The sequence below is a fragment of the Aquarana catesbeiana genome, linkage group LG01 (assembly GCF_042186555.1).
Source record: "Aquarana catesbeiana isolate 2022-GZ linkage group LG01, ASM4218655v1, whole genome shotgun sequence".
Classification (NCBI taxonomy): Eukaryota; Metazoa; Chordata; class Amphibia; order Anura; family Ranidae; genus Aquarana; species Aquarana catesbeiana.
The window spans coordinates 547,000,313-547,020,990 of record NC_133324.1 but is presented as its reverse complement, the minus strand read 5'-3'; the positions used below and the strand labels follow the sequence as shown (position 1 = coordinate 547,020,990).

Sequence of the window (20,678 nt, the reverse complement as noted above, 5' to 3'; positions counted from 1 at the left end):
GGTGCAGGGCTGTAGATCTATCTGTAGGAGAGCAGATTTGTAAACAGGGATGTAGGTAGGGAGCAGATCTCCTGGTAGGGTGGAGGGCTGTAGGTAGGGAGTGGATCGCTTGGTGTGGGATCAGATCTCTCAGTAGGGGGGAGCAGATCTCCTGGTAGAGGTGCAGGGCTGTAAAGGGTGCAGATATCTTGGTGGGGGATCAGATCTCCTGGTAGAGGTGCAAGGCTGTAGGTAGGGAGCAAATCTCTTGGTTGGGGGGGATCAGATCTCCTGGTAGGAATGCAGGGCTGTAGGTAGGGATCAGATCCCCTGGTAGGAATGCAGGGCTGTAGGTAGGGATCAGATCTCCTGGTAGGGTTGCAGATCTGTCGGTGCTCAGTGCAGTGTCCAGGTCTCGGTGCAGGCAGTGGTGACCACACTCCTTCCAGCTGCATTGAGTGCGGTGCACAGAGCCAAGCAGCACCCAGGCCCCCCCCCCTCCTCCCCCCAGCTGTCTCTCGACTTGGTTGTTATTAGTTTCCATAACAGTTATAACTGCAGTATGATGTGTTGACTAACTACAGTGCCTTGCAAAAGTATTCACCCCCTTGGTTTTTTACCTATTTTGTTACATTACAGCCTTCCGTTCAATTTTTTTTAATCTAAATTATATGTGATGAATCAGAACACAATAGTCTATGTTGGTGAAGTAAAATTAGAAAAATATATATAAAACAATTTTTCAGAAATAAAAAAATGATAATTGGCATGTGCGTATGTATTCACCCCCTTTGTTATGAAGCCCATAAAAAGCTCTGGGGCAACCAATTACCTTCAGAAGTCACATAATTAGTGAAATGATGTCCACCTATGTGCAATCTAAGTGTCACATGATCTGTCATTACATATAGACACCTTTTTGAAAGGCCCCAGTGGCTGCAACACCTAAGCAAGTGGCACCACTAACCAAACAGTGCCATGAAAACCAAGGAACTCTCCAAACAAGTAAGGGACAATGCTGTTGAGAAGTACAAGTCAGGGTTAGGTTCTAAAAAAATATCCAAATCTTTGATGATCCCTAGGAGCACCATCAAATCTATCATAACCATATGGAAAGAACATGGCACAACAGCAAACCTGCCAAGAGATAGCCGCATACCAAAACTCACGGACCGGGCAAGGAGGGCATGAATCAGAGAGGCAGCACAGAGACCTAAGGTAACCCTGGAGGAGCTGCAGAGTTCCACAGCAGAGACTGGAGTATCTGTACATAGGACGACAATAAACTGTACGCTCCATAGAGTTGGGCTTTATGGCAGAGTGACCAGAAAAAAAGCCATTACGTTCAGCAAAAAACAAAATGGCAGGTTGAGTTTGCGAAAAGGCATGTGGGAGACTCCCAAAATGTATGGAGGAAGGTGCACTGGTCTGATGAGACTAAAATTGAACTTTTTGGCCATCAAAGAAAATGCTATGTCTGGCGCAAACCCAACACATCACATCACCCAAAGAACACCATCCCCACAGTGAAACATGGTGGTGGCAGCATCATGCTGTGGGGATGTTTTTCAGCAGTCAGGACTGGGAAACTGGTCAGAGTTGAGGGAAAGATGGATGGTGCTAAATACAGGGATATTCTTCAGCAAACTCTGTGTGTGATTTGAGGCTAGGATGGAGGTTCACATTCCAGCATGACAATGACCCCAAAAACACTGCTAAAGCAACACTTTTTTTCTAATTTTTTGTAAGATCAAAAATAGGGCAATTGTACAATTATATTAACATTAGTACAAATAATTTATATATAGCCTTTCAGCAATAAGTGTAAAACAATATAACGTTAGAGTTTTTCTGTGGTGCTTATCGAGCCCGTTGCTGGGCTCTTGTCGTATCTAGTATCTACGCGACATCTAAAGCAACACTTGAGTGGTTTATGGGGAAACATGTAAATGTGTTGGAATGGCCTAGTCAAAGCCCAGACTTCAATCCAATAGGAAATCTGTGGTCAGACTTAAAGATTGCTGTTCACAAGCGCAAACCATCCAACTTGAAGGAGCTGGAGCAGTTTTGCAAGGAGGAATGGGCAAAAATTCCAGTGGTAAGATGTGACAAGCTCATAGAGACTTATCCAAAGCGCCTTGGAGCTGTGATAGCCGCAAAAGGTGGCTTTACAAAGTACTCACTTTAGGGGGAGTGAACAGTTATGCACATTGACTTTTTCTGTTATTTTGTTATATTTGTTGTTTGCTTCACATTAAAAAAAAAAATCATCTTCAAAGTTGTGGGTATGTTCTGTAAATTAAATGATGCAAATCCTCAAACAATCCATGTTAATTCCAGGTTGTGAGGCAACAAAACACAAAAAATGCCAAGGGGGGTGAATACTTTTGCAAGGCACTGTATATAACCACATTATCACGAGAATTAACCCACATAGGTGCCCAGGTGTTTTCTTCCATTCCAGATCCTGTATTAGATACAGGAACACCAACTACTGCCTGTAGATTGGGTGCATGACATTTCAGAATAGGATGGCCTTGGAGAAGGGGGGTGTTTGCCTATCAGTAGAGCTGTAGAAGAATTCAGGTATCTCAAACCCATGAGACAAATATTTTAGCTGGATGAGTGGGTGGAAAAATATTTTAGCCTAAATAGGTATAGCTGTCTTGATCATTTTGGTCATCCTCGCTCTGATGGTTTGTTGCATTTTACCTTGTCTGAAGAAGTTAGTGCAGAAAACTGTGGAAAATAGCACCCCAACCTTCTTGAACCAAGAAGGAGGAGATTTTGATGGGGCGGGTGAGAAACCTTACACTTCATTGCTGTCCCTTCCTGTGAAGTACAATGCCATTAGGGACAGCATTTGACTTCCTTATGTGCAAAGTCTGTGGCAAGGGGGGTGATGGAAAAGCCATCACCCGTCTAACGTGCAGCACAAAAGATTTCCAAGGCACATACGGACAGATGAGTTAGGATGGCTAGGGACAGTTGAAAATAGTCATTTTAAGGGGGGACTGTGATGGATTAGGTAAAATGCCTATTTTTCTATCTACATGTGTACGTGTAAAAAGTGCCTTCTTATTCCTGGCTGCTAGCAGCTTCTCTCACTGCCCGTGTGAGGTATCATGTTTCAGTACAGCAGCTTTTTGCATCCCTGGCTTAGCCTGTATACCAGCCAGCTTTCTTTTCTGTCTGTAACAAAGTGTTTTATTAATTCCTTACTAAAATGACCACCAGCTGCACCCCCTCCCATCATGTGAAAGTATGTGAAGACCAAGATGGTGCCTTCTCCGAGACTACACCCAAAACAGGTCTGGAGGAGGCTCACCTTATATGGACATGGCCAATCACAAGCCACTAAAATCTAGAAAACGCCACAGCATAACTCACTCACATATAAAACCCTGTGTAAGTAGGAAGAATAAAAAGATATATCACATATCTGAACATAGGCTCAGTGTGGTATTTCACCTTGTGCATGCACCTGATTAGCCCTAATTAGAAACAGGGACAGATACCCACCAGACGATTGGTCTGATCCATTTCAACTGCACTGCTTTAGACTGAAAGCCAAGCTGCCAAGTTTGTTATTACTGATGTCTAAACTCCTCCTCACTTAGTACTTACCCCTGAACTCCGCCTCACTAATGACCCCTGAACTCCGCCTCACTTACTAATGACCCCTTAACTCCACCTCACTTACTACTGACCCGTGAACTCTACATCACTTACTACTGACCCCTGACCTCCACCTCACATACTACTGATCCCTGAACTCTACATCACTTACTACTGACCTCTGAACTCCACCTCACTTACTGTACTACTGACCCCTGAACTCTGCCTCACTTACTACTGGCCCCTGAACTCTGCCTCACTTACTACTAACCCCTGAACTCTGCCTCACTTCCTACTGACCCCTGAACTCTGCCTCACTTACTACTGACCTCTGAGCTACTTCTGAGCTCTGCATCACTTACTACATGGTTCAGAGGTCAATAGTGACACAGAGTGCAGAGTGCAATAGTAAGAGAGCCTCTTACTCACCTCTGCACTGCTTACCTTTGTTCTCAGTCTCCCTGGATTTTTCACATTACTCAGGATACTGCAGCTTCAGCTATTCTCCTCTTTCTCCTATTCCCTTGTCCTTTAAGCGGGGCTAAATTACAGCTACTTGTAGCCCCGCCTACTGGACCTGGGAATAGGAAAAGAGGGGTAAGAGCTGGAGTTGCAGTATGAGTAGTGTGAAAAGTCCAGGGAGAATAGAAGTAAGTTTTTCCTCTTTCTGTGTCTCCCCTGCAGCTGCGCTTGTCACAGGCAGCTACAGAGGAAACGCTGTTTGCTTATCGGGTATCAAAGGATGGCAGGGAGAGTAAAGGGTGGGGCTATGATTGACTGTAATTGGCTTGTAGACCCGCCCACACTTCCACATCAGCCTTTAGTACCCACTTCCTTCCTGGTATAAAGCCACAGTCAATTGTAGCCCCGCCTCCCTAATCCCTGTGTCACCCTTTAGTACTTGCCCCCTCCGAAACATAAGCAAAAAACATTTCCTCTGTAGCTTGGATTGCCAAGACACCGTGACTTAAGTAAAATCTTGGGAATAGGCATTGGGGGGGGGGGGGGGGGGATGCGCACAGGGTGATTAGGGTGTGGCCAGGCACACCTTGCACACCCATGCACACACCTATGACCCATATGCATAATCTGTGCCATTACCACTGTATTGTTAAAAGGTGTCTATTCTACTAAATGTTTTTTTTGTGTCAAGGCATCCTGCAAGGGCACTACTAAGACTACTGCCTCTTTAGATTTCCAGTGGGTGCCCACATGCATGGGAACCATGTCTTTCTTTGGAACGTGGGAGTTGTGTCTGGAATACAAACAGTTGGTTACCCACTGATAACAGCTGAGGCTCTGAGGCAGGCTGCCCCCCACTTGGGAATTAATAAACCTGGCCTGTTGAGGTGCTCCCTGCAGGTACTTCAGGTCAGAGTTAGGGCCTCTTTTCTGAAGGCAACTGCACTCAAGATGTCCTTGCCACACCATCAATGCTGTCGGGGATAAGGCAGCAGCCTCCTTATTAGGTTTCCTTCCATGAAACCTTGGCCCCTCACCTTCTGTTTTATTGTGGTTAACAACTAAACAGAAGTTAATTGGCCAAGGTTGCTTGGAAGGAAACCTGATAAGGGGGCTGCTCCCTTATCCCCGACAGCATTGATAGTGTGGCAAGGACACTTTGGAGAGGGGCAATCTTGAAGATCTTTTACCAGCTCTTTCAATGCTGTGGTGGCCTTCTCCTCAGCTTTTTCCAGCCTTAGGTTTATAAACTGCATTGCCAACTCATAGGTCCCTTCTTCCTCTTCTGTCACTCCTGGATATCTATAAGTGCATCCCAGAGGACCTGGGTAAGGTAAGTTCACACTCAACCCTCAATACTTATAGGAAATAAATTTATTACAATCTGTCCCAAGTGTTAGAGGTTTGTCCTTCTGCTAACAACAATCTGTACCACAGTCTAACCTCACTCAGCCCAGTCTGTCAAAGTTGTGTCGATCTAATTTGATTTGGGTGTGTAAGAAAAAGACATTCCTATTGGTACAGCCAGAGAAAATGGCGGTAACAGACTCAAGGTCATTGGGTCCTCAATGCTAGTGGGTTCTTATACTGGGGAAAGTGTGCCAAATTTGTAGCTATGACTAACTGCTTATTTTAGGAAGACTATACTGTTTAGACTCCTTTTCTTTTAAAAAAACAATATCTCAAAAACTGACGCAAGGAAATATATTTAAAATATGTTATGTATTATAGTTTCAAACCTTACATCGTCCTGCTACAACACAGTTTTCTTCTAAGGAGAACAGCAAGAGCAAATTTAAAGTTCTCAAACACTCCATAAGATTATCTCTTGTATCAGGTATCTAGTTTCTCTTCTTGCACTGGGTGCACATGCTCCTTCTACTGACTCTGCAGAATTACACTGAGCTTACAGTAACAGATACCCCTTTTTCTGACTGTGGTAGAATTCCCTCAGATCAGACAACAGGACCTCTGTCTCCATACTACAGTGGAAATAATAGGGTCAAACCTTGAAGGACCAATTTTAGGCTGAATAATTTATAAATAATTAACAACAGTTTGATAGTGAAAGGTGCTGTATGAACTTCAGGGTTTATGGGTGGAAAAGGAATAGCTTATATTCAAGTTATTTACAATGTTTCATTTGAGTACTACTTATTATACATTTTTTTAAAATAAACCTGTTTCTTTATTCAAGCTATTTCTTAGTGAGTAGCCCTGGGGATTGCAAGTTTCTTGTTTCAAGCCTTGATTTAGCATTGGTATAGCATTGGATGAGTAAGAAGTTGTAAGTCTGAACCATGTTACACTAAAATGAATTGTCTGGCTAAGCAGTAGGGCAGATGTGAATCACAAGAATGGCTGAAAAAAAGTACAAATTCTTTGGCAGGCAAGACAGTAGGGATATATATATATATTTATGTAATTATGTAGTATGTTTGCCTGGAGTTCTATTGTAATATATAGCAACAGTTGATAGAGTCTAATTAGATTTTACAGATTTAGGCTTCTACGTGGAAAATATCTTTAGCAGTCAGAAAAATAACTATTCCATGTTCAGCCAATCAGGGTTTTGCATGCTCCATTTTTCTATTTCACATGAAAATGTGTGTTAATTTAGCCTTACATAACGTATATGTTTATATACATATATAGGCACTATGGGGTTGATTTACTAAAACTGGAGATTGCAAAATCTGGTGCAGCTGTGCATATTAGCCAATCAGCTTCTAACTTCAGCTTGTTCAACTAAGCTTAACTAGAAAACCTGGAATCTGGTTTCTATGCAGAGATGCACCAGATTTTGCACTTTCCAGTTTTAGTTAATCAAACCCTATATGTCAACACTTACCTTGTAGCAAATATTCTGCTAAGCTCATCCAACACATTGTTAAGTTTCACTTGCAACTCTTTGAGGATGTCACTAGTTTCTGGATCCAGCTAAAATACAGGTAATAAAAATATTGGGTGAAAATAGCTTTACTGACTATGGCACCATACAGCACTGGGTACATTTGATGCAAGCAGGACAATATTCTGTTCAAACCCTGAGCATTCCAAAGAAAAAAGTGGTGTACATTGGGACTACTGTATATGTATTGGTAAATAAAAAAATTTTTTCCCTTTCCTGTTCTGTGTCCTACTGACTATGGGATTATTCAGCAATGAATATATTTGATACTTTCATAATACCGACTGAATTATCATTGTATTCAGTTTTTATATATTATTACCTGAGATTTCTTTTAGGTAGAAAGAATAATTTAATTATGCTTGTATACTAATAAATATTTTGTGTTTGCTGACATTGTAAACTGATGTCAGTGCCCATGTGCGTCTTTGTTTTCATTTTGTTGTTATGAATTGTTCCATCCCGCCAACGGCCCTCGTGGTGCATGGGACTCAGAGAGGGGAGGAACTTGCATGACAATTGGAATGGAGCCAAAAGACCCCTAAAGTGTGCAAACCATATTGATATAAAATACTTTACTAGTTTGTTAAATTTTAACATTCCATCTGCTTAAATGATTAACCAAACAAGAAAAAAACAGACTTTACTGGTACCAGAAAGAGACGGGTCAGACATTGTTATACAAAAAATTATTTATTACAAAATGTACTTAAAAAACATTATAAAACATGAAAGAGTGCTCTGATTAGATGATACAAGCCATACAGTCAAAATACATGAGTAGATCTTTGGTATATGCTCCAAGAGGTCTGTTTTGCATCTAACTGCTTCCTCAGGACCTCATTGTCTTGATAGCAAAGAATATTGATCTATCCAAAAGAAAAAGAGCACAATAATCAATGTTTAAGGGGGGCATGGCTTGCCGCGCACTGGGATGGATGCCTGAGCTGTGAGCTCCGCTCATTAGACCGGACAAGAAGCGACGATCGAGCCCTAACACTGCGACACTCGGCCCCATAGCGACACGATCTCATCTCCCAAGCCCCACATCCACAATGTCCCGCAAAAGACTCCAGGAAAAGGGACCTAAAAGGCTGGAATCTTTCTCCTTCCAGCCCCGCGGCCTGCAGCACAGAAGCCAAGATGGCGCCGGCGGAGGCTCAGCGCGGCATTCCCTGAACTTCTCAGGCCATCCCGACGCTGCTGCACAAAACTTGCAACAGGAGAAGATGCCTTCCTTCCCAGATGACCCCTCTCCTGCATCTCCAACCTCACAGACCCCAGCAAAATCGACGATGAGGATGGATTCCCTCAACCAGGCCTCGGACACAGTGAGTACAGGCCTACACAATGCCTCTGCTATTTCCTCTCTCCAATCCTCCATAGCACAGTTTCCAACTTCAGGACAACCAGTGCTGGACACTACTATGAAATATATGCTCCTATCTTTGCAATCCTCCCTTATGTCCAACCTGTCATCCCTGATTAATCAGTTCTCATTAGAAATGAAACATATGGATAATAGAATGCAATTTATGGAAAACAAAACGGAGGAATGCACTGATACTGTAAATGAGCTGGTGGGCGCTTATGCTGAACAGAAGGATGACTCCCTCTGTATCAAAGCAAAGCTCGCGGACCTCGAGGACCGCTCCAGACGCAATAACATTAAAATTCGTGGGATTCCTGAGTCTGTCCAGCCCAAAGAGCTACACAATTTTGCCAGCACCATGTTCTCCAGTTTACTTCCAGAGCTATCCCCTATTGAGCTAACCATAGATCGTATTCATAGAATTCCTAAACCCCGCCACCTAGAAGCGGACGTTCCCAGGGATGTACTTCTAGGAATCCACTTTTTTCCAAGCCAAAGAACAAATTCTTTCCAAAGGGAGAGAATTATCACCACTTCCGGCACCATATTCAGACATCCAATTGTACGCTGATTTATCACAATACACACTCCCATTGCGGAGGCAGCTTAAAACCGTGACAAAAGCCATGAACCATCATAAATTCACATACAAATGGCGTCATCCAGCCACAATTCTGGCCACCTATAACGGTATACCCCATACCATTTCCACCTTGGAGGGGGGCATGAAGCTTTTGCATGCCTGGGGGATAGTGGTAGATCACCACCACAATCAGCCGGATCCTCATGGAAAACCAAACCCTTTTTCATTTGGAACGGGCCGGGAGAAATATAAAGATAAACATCATTAACTACTCAGATAACCTATGATTGTGAGCAAATATCCAAGTCTGGTCTGGTAATGCGCTCCTACATCTGCTTGCTGAACTCTTCCCCAAAAGTTGGTCAATAGCTCAATTGAGCTTTTTACGGTTGACCCACCCGTGAGCATCACCACAGGGTGTATTAGTTCTACTGTTTTACCGCATTTATCTTTCCTTTTTCTTTTTCTTTTGTTTGTGTGTTTCTCCACATACTTCCGTAACCAGCCAGCCAGAATCTTCAAGCGACCAAGGACTAACAACTTGTACATACCATCATCCACAACATCTGACCTGCCCTACAGATATACAGAATCTTTAGTGCAACGCTCTTCAACGAATTGGTGAACTTCGTACACAGACTTCTCATTCAGCATCATCTTAACCTCTACAATCAACAGCAACATCTGACAAACTGTGAGTTACTAACTTATCTGGTACATCGTGCCTACACTTATCATGGGAATCACCATCCTTTCCCTTGATGCTAAATGATTAAACCACCCTGCGAAACGTGTGACGTATTGTGTGTCCAAGAAACTCATTTTGCCCTCAATGCAACTCCCAAATGTCACCACCGCTAATTTCCTCACATTTTTCAAACCACATATCCCAAAAAGCAACGCGGTGTATTGATTGCCATCAGGAACACCGTGTCTTTCCAACTTCAGAATTGTATCTTGGATCCAGAAGGTCGATATATTCTTCTATCCTGCAAGATCAATAATGTCCTGTACACACTAATTTCTGTCTATGCTCCTAACCACGGCCAAATGACCTTTGTTAAGAAAACGTTGCGCTTAGCACGAAAATCCCAACAGGGCCATTTACTGTTATGTGGGGACTTCAATATGGTTCCTAATAATTCAATGGACTCCACAGCAGGAGTTAAAAGACATGTTTCTTCTCTAGATAAATTTATCGCTACTAATGATTTATATGATGTTTGGAGGTGCTGTCATGCGAATGAGAGAGACTTCACCTTCCTCTTGTCACGTCACAACACATATTCACGTATTGACCTTTTCCTTGCTGACAAATGGTTATTACAAAAAGTGTCGAGCTCTGTTATCCACCCCACCACCTGGTCAGATCATGCCCCTATCAGTATTACCATTTCTGATCACTCACCCCAGCCCAATTAATTTATTTGGAAAGCCAATAACTTCCTGCTCAATACTCCAGTCTATTCAGCCCCCATCAAACAACACCTTGAAGAATATTTTTCACTAAACCAAAACTCAGTGTCTGACCCGCTGGTGGTGTGGAATGCTCATAAGGCGGTAATAAGAGGTGTGTTCCTCCAAATGGGTGCTAGGGCTAAGAAAAAAAGGACTCAGAAATGAGACGAACTGACAGCTGAAATTTCCAAGACCGAATCTCTAAACAAAAACAAACCCATCTCCTATCCTTAATTCAAAAATATTCAACCTCCGTCATGAGTTGAGGTCCCTCCTCCTTGAGAAATATGAGAAATCATATAAAATCCTCAAGGCTAATTCATACACTACTGGAAACAAGGCAGGTAAGACATTGTCCCTGCGAATCAAAGGGCATAGGAATAAAACAAAAATCCCACTCCTACATCATCCCCACTCTAACGAAAAACTCCTTAAACCACACTCAATAGCAAACGCCTTTAGCTCATACTATGAAGACCTATATAATCTTCAGAAAGACCCAACTACCAATCAACCCTCCCCAGAGGCAATCCGGATGTTTCTTGAGGATACTAGCCTCCCCGTCCTTAACCCCACAACAGCTCTCCTCGCTGAATGAACCCTTCACGATTGTAGAAATCTTGAAAGTAATTAATAAACTCCCTAATTCCGAGTCCCCAGGACCTGATGGATTAACTGGGGAATACTATAAGCAATTTCAACATATTCTAGCTCCTACTCTTTGCAACATTTTTAACTCAGCTGCTAATTCCGCCATATTCCCTACTGAAATGCTTAGTGCCATGGTAGTAACTTTACCCAAACCCGGTAAAGAACCTACATCCCCAAAAAATTTTCGCTCAATCTCACTACTTAATTTGAACGTAAAAATATATGCAAAAATCTTAGCCAACATAATTGAAGACATACTCCCCTCCCTTATTTACCAAGACCAATCTGGTTTTACTAAAGGTCGCCAAGCCTCGGACGCCACCAGACGCATGATTAACATAATCCACCATATCAAATCTAACAAAATCCCCTCCCTCCTCCTTTCCCTAGATGCCAAAAAGGCATTTGACAGGGTCCATTGGGGTTACATATCAGCAGTCCTGACCAAATTTGGTTTCACAGGACAAATACATAAAGCAATAATGGCCCTGTACTCCAACCCGTCAGCCAGAGTATTTTCTGGGGATATTCTATCTGTGCCTTTCTTAATATCAAACGGTACAAGACAAGGTTGCCCATTATCGCCACTAATCTTCAATCTTATTATGGAACCACTAGCCAAACGTATTAGAGCCAACAGCATAATTTGTGGGATTTCTTTAGCTGGTATGGAACACAAAATCAGTCTATTCGCTGATGATGTGATATTAATGATTACTGACCCTGAACGATCCTTACCTGAGGTTCAAAAGACGCTCACTTGGTTCAGCGACATTTCATATTACAAAATCAATGAAACTAAATCATATATATTGAATCTTGGCCTGGACGAGCCTACTAGCAAGCGACTCAAAAAACAATTCTCATACACATGGGCAGAAAAAAGTATAACATACCTGGGTATACAACTCTCCAGCTCAACTAAATCACTGTATGCATTAAACTACTTACCGCTTAGAACCAAATTACAGAGCGATCTTACCAAACTAGCGTCAGCCGAACTCTCGTGGTTGGGACGCTTAGACGCATTTAAAATGTTCCACCTCCCACAAGTACTTTACTTTTTCCGTACCTTACCCATTCCTATACCCCTTAGCTTCTTCAAATCATTACAAACGATTTTATCTAAATATGTTTGGCAGGGTAAGAAACCTAGATGTAAACATTCCCAATTAGTCAAACACAAACTAGCAGGAGGTACAGGATATGTTGATTTCTTTGACTACTATACAGCATCCATTCTCACCCAATCTAAAGAATGGGTTTTACCCTCCTCCCCCCCCCAAGATCTGGGGCAAAATAGAATCATCATCAATTCCAGGTGACAACCTCTCGTCTTGGTTATTAGCCATTACATTAGGGGAAAAACCCCTCCCCCACCTCTCACCGACAATAATGGTCACGATAAAGGCGTGGCTCAAACTCCAACAGTAAGCTTTAACTTAAACTAGTCCTTCAACAATTCACATCCCTATAGAATCTCTCAATCACCTAATGACAGCTACATCTTACTCACGATGGAAAATCATGGGCATTACATACATCTCAGACCTGATAGACAAGGGGAAAATTAAATCATTCCCTTCACTACAAAAGGAGTACAAACTCCCAAATTCTGACATATTCTTATACATTCGCACATGTCACTGTCTATCCTCACTCAATTCTTGGAAATGTACCATACCTCAAGAAGCATGGATTTATTTTAGGTCCCCGGTGACACACCAGAAAGGAATATCTTTATTTTATAACCTACTCCATCATAAGACTACATTCACCAGCTCATCACCAATACTTAGCTGGGAAAGAGACCTAGGTCAAACATTCACAAATGACAAATGGGAGAAAGCATGTAAATCCACATATAAGGCCACATCTTGCTCCAACTTATGGGAACTAGCATTTAAGCTGACTTATCATTGGTATCTGACCCCTGACAGACTAATTTTGACAAGTCCATAAATAACACTTGTTGGAGGAACTGTGGGGAAAAAGGTGACATGTTACATACATTCTGGAAATGCCCCAAACTTACACATTACTGGTGCTCCATTTTTCACCTAATCACAGAAATCACAAAATTGACAATACCATAAAAACCCTCCCTGGCACTATTATCACTAGATATAGAGCAATTCACTAATCCGATGAGGAATATAATAACTCATATACTCCTTGCAGCAAGACTCAGTATTACTAGGAAGTGGAAAAACCCAGAACCCCCCATGTTGCAAGACGTAGTTCAAACCACCCACGTCCACTTCATCCACGAAACAACTTTAGCATTACGCTATGACAAAAAGCACATGCTCTCCTTGTGGCAACCATGGACTAACTGGGTTAATTCATCAAACATAGTCAAAGTATTCATTCCTTAATCACTTCTTTTATTTGATTCGGTCTTTGGTTTAGTACCCTGAGTATCTGGATGGGAGATTATATAACAGGGGGTAGGGGCAACCTTGCTCGGACACAGTTAGCACCTCATAGGGTGTCCGGGTGAAGTCGTCGCTCAAAACCCCTTGGATCACAATATGGGTCAAATGGTTTTCTAAGTTCCTCACAATTATACGACGGTATTAATGCCTGTTAGTATTACTATATATTGTCCCGTGCTAGCTGTACGTCTTCATCTTTATTTTCTTGTTATTTACTACTATACAAGTTGTAACACTGTTCAAAAATTGTCTGTAACCTACAACGAATTACAATGCATTTGTTTCTCTATTTCTGTACCAATAAAAAAAATTTTCAATAAAAATCTATTTAGAAAAAAAAAAAAAAAATCAATGTTTAACACAGGGATTTGTCATTTATGCACACATGCTGCGCCCGTCAAATCAACTCACATGTTACACAGAGAGTAAGCACAAGGATGGCGGTACTCGGATCTGTGCAAAACAAATGGCCAAAAGAAAACGTGGATAGAATAGCACCCAACAATAGTCCTATGAAAAAAAAAACAAAGAGACCTCCTGGAGCATATAGCAAATATCTACTAATGTAGTTTGATGGTATGGCTTGTATCATCCAATCAGAGACCTCTTTCATGTTTTTATACTGTATGTTTTTTTATAAAAATAAGTATTTATTACCAAATTTAAATAACAATATCTGACCATCTCTTTCTGGTACCAGTAAAGTCTGTTAGCTTTTTTCTCTTGTTTGGGTAATCATTTAGGCAGATGGAATGTCAAACTTCAACAATCTAGTAAAGTATTCTCTATCAATATGGATTTCACACTTTTTTTCTTGTATGGTTATGGATGAGGTACCCCAAATATAGCCTGTCTCTTCCTTTTCAATGCTTAAATGATTAATTGTAGAAAATGTAGAAATGTAGAAAAATGTAAAATTATGCATTTGGGTGGCAAAAATATGAATGCAATCTATACACTGAGGGGAGAACCTCTGGGGGAATCTAGGATGGAAAAGGACCTGGGGGTCCTAGTAGATGATAGGCTCAGCAATGACATGAAATGCCATGCTGCTGCTAACAAAGCAAACAGAATATCGGCATGCATTAAAAAGGGGATCAACTCCAGAGATAAAACGATAATTATCCCGCTCTACAAGACTCTGGTCCGGCCGCACCTAGAGTATGCTGTCCAGTTCTGGGCACCAGTCCTCAGGAAGAATGTACTGGAAATGGAGAGAGTACAAAGAAGGGCAACAAAGCTAATAAAGGGTCTGGAGGATATTAGTTATGAGGAAAGGTTGCGAGCACTGAACTTATTCTCTCTGGAGAAGAGACGCTTGAGAGGGGATATGATTTAAATTTACAAATACCGTACTGGTGACCCCACAATAGGGATAAAACTTTTTTGCGGAAGGGAGTTTAACAAGACACATGGCCACTCATTAAAATTAGAAGAAAAGAGGTTTAACCTTAAACTACGTAGAGGGTTCTTTACTGTAAGAGAGGCAAGGATGTGGAATTCCCTTCCTCAGGTGGTGGTCTCAGCAGGGAGCATCAATAGTTTCAAAAAACTATTAGATAAGCACCTGAACGACCACAACATACAGGGATATACAAGGTAATACTGACATATAATCACACACATAGGTTGGACTTGATGGACTTGTGTCTTTTTTCAACCTCACCTACTATGTAACTATGTCATTTAAAACTAATGAGAATTGTATGTTTCAATTAATTGAGACAAATACTAAACAGATCTGGTTAATTGTTTGTCCAGCACCAAGTAGATCTGAGCACTTTTTTTCTAAACAAACACATTTTCCTTCTGGACTACAACACTAGGCCAAAGTTGCTTTTTCCAGTCTTAATGTCATTCTTAGTACTCATAGTTGCCACTCAGACCATTCTTAGTACTAATATCCTTGCCTGGATACGGAGGTTTATATTAACTGCAGATAAGATGCGTAAATGACACCACAGAGTGTCTAGTATACTCACTTCTTTCCCACCCATCGCTTCAAACATTTTCTCCAGCTGGACCCGGAGTTGCTGGATGTTATTCATTAAGATACATGGCTGTAGAGATACAAGGTATAAAAGGAATAGCTTTGACAATTTAAAGTAAATGTAGACCCAAAAACAATTTTCCAGCATGTTTGGGCATCATGTCTCACTTTATACAGCTTTCTTAAGCAAATGCTTTTTGTGTGTTTGCACAAAATCTGAAAAATCCTGCCAGTAACAGCACTTCCTGTTTCAGTCTGGCAGTGCTAAGCCACTCTCTCGCAATTAGCATCAGCCTTATCAGCCTGCCGTGTGATCTCCTTTGTTTGGTTGTTGGGATGCCTATCAGGTCTATTAGACTGGCAGCTCATTAGCTTGCTGAAGGAGTACACACCACAGTTTGACAATGGTGCCCTGAATTGCAAAGCAGTGGCTAGTGTTGTCAGCCTAACAGGAAGTGTTGCTGCTGGCAGGACCTCCATGTAAGAAACTTTTCAACAGTTTCACAAAAACTATTTGCTTTAAAGCACTGCATGCGTTGAGGCATTATGCCAAAAATACTGAAAAAAACTTTTAAGGTTTATACTGTATATACTTTAAAAACATTGCAGAATGCAGATGCAGAATGTGGAAAATGAATTGATTTGTTATATTTATACATAATGTAATTAATGTTTTCAGGGAGTTAGTCTGAAGGGCAGTTTACAAATACAATAAAAATATAAATTCAGGACATAACTATATTTGAGATAACGTTGTGGCTGTGGGAAATGTTATTTTCATTCTTGTATCCAGTAATTCCACTGATGGACATTTTCTCCTCATTCTATGCCCAACTTGCAAAGCAATAGCCTGTGATATACAGTAAATATTAATATAATATCAGTTAGTCAAAATATTGCTATGTAAAGCATTTAGAATAACGCTGCAAGTCATAAAAACCAACACAATTTCAAGTGTCAGTGTCAAAATTATTGTAAGATAGTTTTAGTTGCAGTGACTTCCACTTAACTATTAGAAGGGAAGGCAAACAATCCTAGATTTGTATCACATTACCACTTTTTCCTCTTTCTTCTCTTTAGAGCAGTGTGAAGCAAAGTCTTTGGAGATGATCTCTGCATACTGGAGTAGGACATTACTGATTGTCTGGAGCAAGAGGGAGGAAGGAAGAAGAAGCACAGACAATTATGAGATTAAAGATAGAAAGATAAAGAATAAAGGACACATGACAGTTGCTGCAACTACAAACAAAAATGTCATAAACATGCCATAAAACTAACGAAAAAGACCTTTAAAAATCAGTTTTCCATTTTGTTTCTGGACCATAACCAAAACATGAGCTTTTTTTTCTTATACCTTGGCAAATCTGCGCATATAATGTCCCACTATTTGAGGGTCGGGGCATTCCAGCTTCTTAATTATCTCAAAGCTCTGATTAAGCTGTGAGAAAACATCCACTACAGAACAGGAAAAAAGTGCATGCTCTGAGGTTTGCTGGAACTGCAAGAGAAAAATATAAAAAGACCATGTTAATCATCAACAAACAATATCATCTAAGTTATTGGCAGGAGAAGCAAACTGATACCCGCACTCTCCCCTTACATTCTTCCCCCAATCACCTCTTCTTCCCTGCTGAAAATTAACCTCCATACCAGGCATTTACTTACACTGTAATAAAGTCCACATCAATAATAAAAATTATATGTGAATAGATAAATGTCTGTTTGTATTCAATGCCAAACATGGATATCCATGATGTTCAGCACTGTATTTTCTTACATTAGAGAAATATTATAATAGCCTCTTACCAGACAGGATGGATCCCAAGTCATAGGGATCTAACACGCTTGTTATCAAAATAACCACCTGTGATATCCTCCTCTGTTGGCTCAGCTGCAAAAAAGCTTCCTTCCCCAGTGATGATTGCTCCACCAAGGATTTCAGGAACAATGTCCAAACGATTTCAGCTCCACCGATATATTTATTCAATGCTCTCCAGCATATAAAGCATGTATGGAATTCAAGAAGGAGGCAAACTTCATGGTGCAGTAGAAAATGAAAGTTTTATTTTCCAAATAACATTGCAGGTGATCCTCCGTTCCCAGACGATGCTAGTTATAGTGAAACGTGTCAGTTAGAGCAGTAATCTGTGAGGTCACCACGTTCCAGCATGTAGAGAAATTCTGCAGCTGTGTTTATTTGGATACTTTATGTTATTATTAGTGCAATGTTATTTGGAAAATAAAACTTTTGTTTTCTACTGCACCATGAAGTTTCTCCACTACTTGAATTCCATGCATGCTTTATATGCTGGAGAGCAATGAATAAATATATCGGTGGAGCTGAAATCATTTGGACATTGTTCCTGAAATCCTTGGTGGAGCGATCATTACTGGGGAAGGAAGCTTTTTTGCAGCTGGGCCGACAGAGGAGGATATCGCAGGTGGTTACTTTGATAACAAGTGTGTTAGATCCCTATAACTTGGGATCCATCCTGTCTGGTAAGAGCTATTATGTAAGAAATGATGTAAGAAAATACAATGCTGAACATCATGGATATCCATGCTTGGCATTGAACACACACAGACATTTATTTATTCTATTATTTATCTATTATTATCTACATATACTTTTTATTATTGATGTGGACTTTATTATTGGCTTCTTTATCATCTCAATTTTTATCACTGTGTTATATATTTATGGTTGCGCACTTTTTTTTGGTATATATATATAGCTGAATTGAGTATTTAGATTTTTTAAGTTGCAGCACCAATTAATTAATTAAACTTTACTTAAATTATACACAGAATGAAAAATCAATTATTTTTTCCAAATTAAAAGGGTAAGTGCAAAATATTAAAACGTATATGTTTACTGACACTTCCTTGATGCTCCTGTTGCTTCTCTTATCTACTACACCACCACGTAGTAGATTAAGTAACAGCACAAGAAAGTTGCAGTCAGTCACAGAAGTTGCCATTAGTCAATCAATCCCAGTATTTCAAAAGTTTGTTTTTAAGTATGAAACTTTCACTGAATCTGGAAAAGCAGCAAAGGCAGTGGTGTTGATTTACTAAAGGCAAAATGACTGTTCATTTTCAAAGGAAGTTGTACTTTGCAACTCTAAGTTATTCTTAGACTTTACTGAATGTGGTGAAGCTCTGCTGACTTCAATCCTCCAATTCTGTGCAAGCAAAAATTAAATTTTTGTTCTTTACATTTGATTGGGTATTTTTGCAAAGTGAAATTGCACCACATTCACTAAGCTCTGGGAAAAATGTCCTTGTGCAGTACAACTTCCCTTGCAAAGTGACCAGCCTATTTGCCTTTAGTAAATCAACCCCAGTGTTTCCAATCTCCTATGTTGGATTAGCTGCTTTTCTGCCAAGAGTTTGACAGCTCAGAACCAGCACTTCCAGGTCCATTGATTGCACAACAGACGTTCCCCGATCTGTTTCTGCTCTTCATCCTAACATGAGGAGCAGGACAGTCTGGGAATGACGGTGGGTGGACGTTATCTTTACAGTACTAAAAGTGATCACTTTTTCTGAATAGCCAAGAGCCAGCTGAAAAAAAAAAAAACAACACAGAGATCTCATCCGCTACTGCAGCTGTGAGCTTGTTTTAACCACTTGAAGTGCAGACCAAATTTTACAGTCTGCTGACAGCAAGTGGTAAAGTGCATTTAAAGCATCAGAGCTGAGTGCAGGATTAATGTTCAAGAGGATATGAGGCATGTGTTTAAACAAATGGCAGATCAGAGAATTAAAATAGATAATCCAGATGGAAAACAGAGCTAGAATCAGCAATTTTTATGTTATAGGTTTTTCAAAGGGGGCACAGTGTTTGAATCCACTATCCTTTCTTTAAAAATAGCTGAAAAAGATTTTGGGCAAACAAACCTCATTGCATTCTTGTGATCAAGAGACAAAGGTTTCCCACTAAAAAAATAAAACTCCCATAGCCAAATTAGTTTTTATTAGCTTGAAATAACCTAGGAAGGTTGGCAACTTGATTCATATGAGAACAAATAGCCATCTGCATTTTTCTGCAGATCTGCAAAAGAAAGATACTTCTTTTACTATGATTATATCATATCATATCATATTTTTTCAAGACATTTACACTCTGAGGAGTAACATATGATACTTTCAGCCAGATTGAAAATGGTGGATGCAGGTAAGAAAGAAAAGCACAGCTAAACTTCTCCATTAGTACTTTTACAGTTCAAGAAATTGCAAAAGCCATAACCAGCTTTGTTATGCACAAACACCTGGTGTGGATGGGTTCCCAGTGGGGTGGTATCATTAATTTAGGGATCACTTGGCTCCAAAGGGAATTCTTTTGCAATTTATGAAAAGAGAAGAGGGGACATAATGGCTCTATACAATTGCACTTTAAAGGCTAATTCTATCTATTGCACCATGTTACATTCATATTCAGGGTGTTACATGTAATGAATGGATGAATTTTCCATGGCAGATAACAAAATATCTTTGATACCTTTTTGAATGATTACTGAGGTATTTTTAAACCAAGGCAGAATTGGTGGTCATTATGGACCTGTTTGTAACACTTAATTATTGAGATATCTGCCTTTCTATATATGTACATTGGTGTATTTGTGTGTTAAATAAAAAAAAAAAAAATAAAACAAAACCAAAAAAGTGCCTTTAAAGGAATCAAAACTGGCACAATTAGTGCTGCAAAGTCATGTGTGCATGCATTAAGAAACAAGATTATAAGAATTTTATCCAGAGTTGTAAAACAAAAGATAATATCATGTATAAGTGATATTTTCTATTTCTAACTGTTAAAAAAATGGGTTAAAGTTTTTGTCAACTGACCCCATCTTTTTTGTCTCTTTCCAGGGCTCCATGAAGAAAATCCCGGGAAACCTCTTCATTTTCATCTAACCACTGGATAACAAAAGGTTCAAACCAACTGTAAAAACAGAAAATATGGGTGTCAAATTTTTTTTACAAAATAAATGATATTGATGCAATCGTGTAACATTTCAACAATGTATGATATAAAAATAAATATCTTAGGTACTAGTATTACATGTACAGTGTTGTATTGTAACCATTTCAAACATAAAAGCCCAACTCCAGTGAAATATTTTTTGCTGAAAATAAAGTTCTGTCAGATTTCTATTTCTGACTATGACCCAATTGAGCTTATTTTCTCTCTGTTTCTGTTCTTGTGATTGCCA

At 40.2% G+C, this 20,678-nt stretch overlaps 1 protein-coding gene across 14 annotated transcripts in view; it reads right to left on the bottom strand.

The window, feature by feature from the left end:
- The window catches only part of UNC13A (unc-13 homolog A), a 359,756-nt gene that overhangs the window by 138,918 nt on the left and 200,160 nt on the right, over window positions 1-20,678 (bottom strand). For all 14 annotated transcript variants that reach the window (XM_073595327.1, XM_073595322.1, XM_073595338.1 and 11 more), the window contains 5 exons: window positions 20,311-20,407; window positions 16,817-16,960; window positions 16,517-16,606; window positions 15,455-15,532; window positions 6,911-6,999 (listed from right to left, as the gene is read on the bottom strand). In XM_073595327.1, coding sequence (XP_073451428.1) covers window positions 6,911-6,999; window positions 15,455-15,532; window positions 16,517-16,606; window positions 16,817-16,960; window positions 20,311-20,407 — 498 coding nt within the window. The remainder of the gene's footprint in view (window positions 1-6,910; window positions 7,000-15,454; window positions 15,533-16,516; window positions 16,607-16,816; window positions 16,961-20,310; window positions 20,408-20,678) is intronic.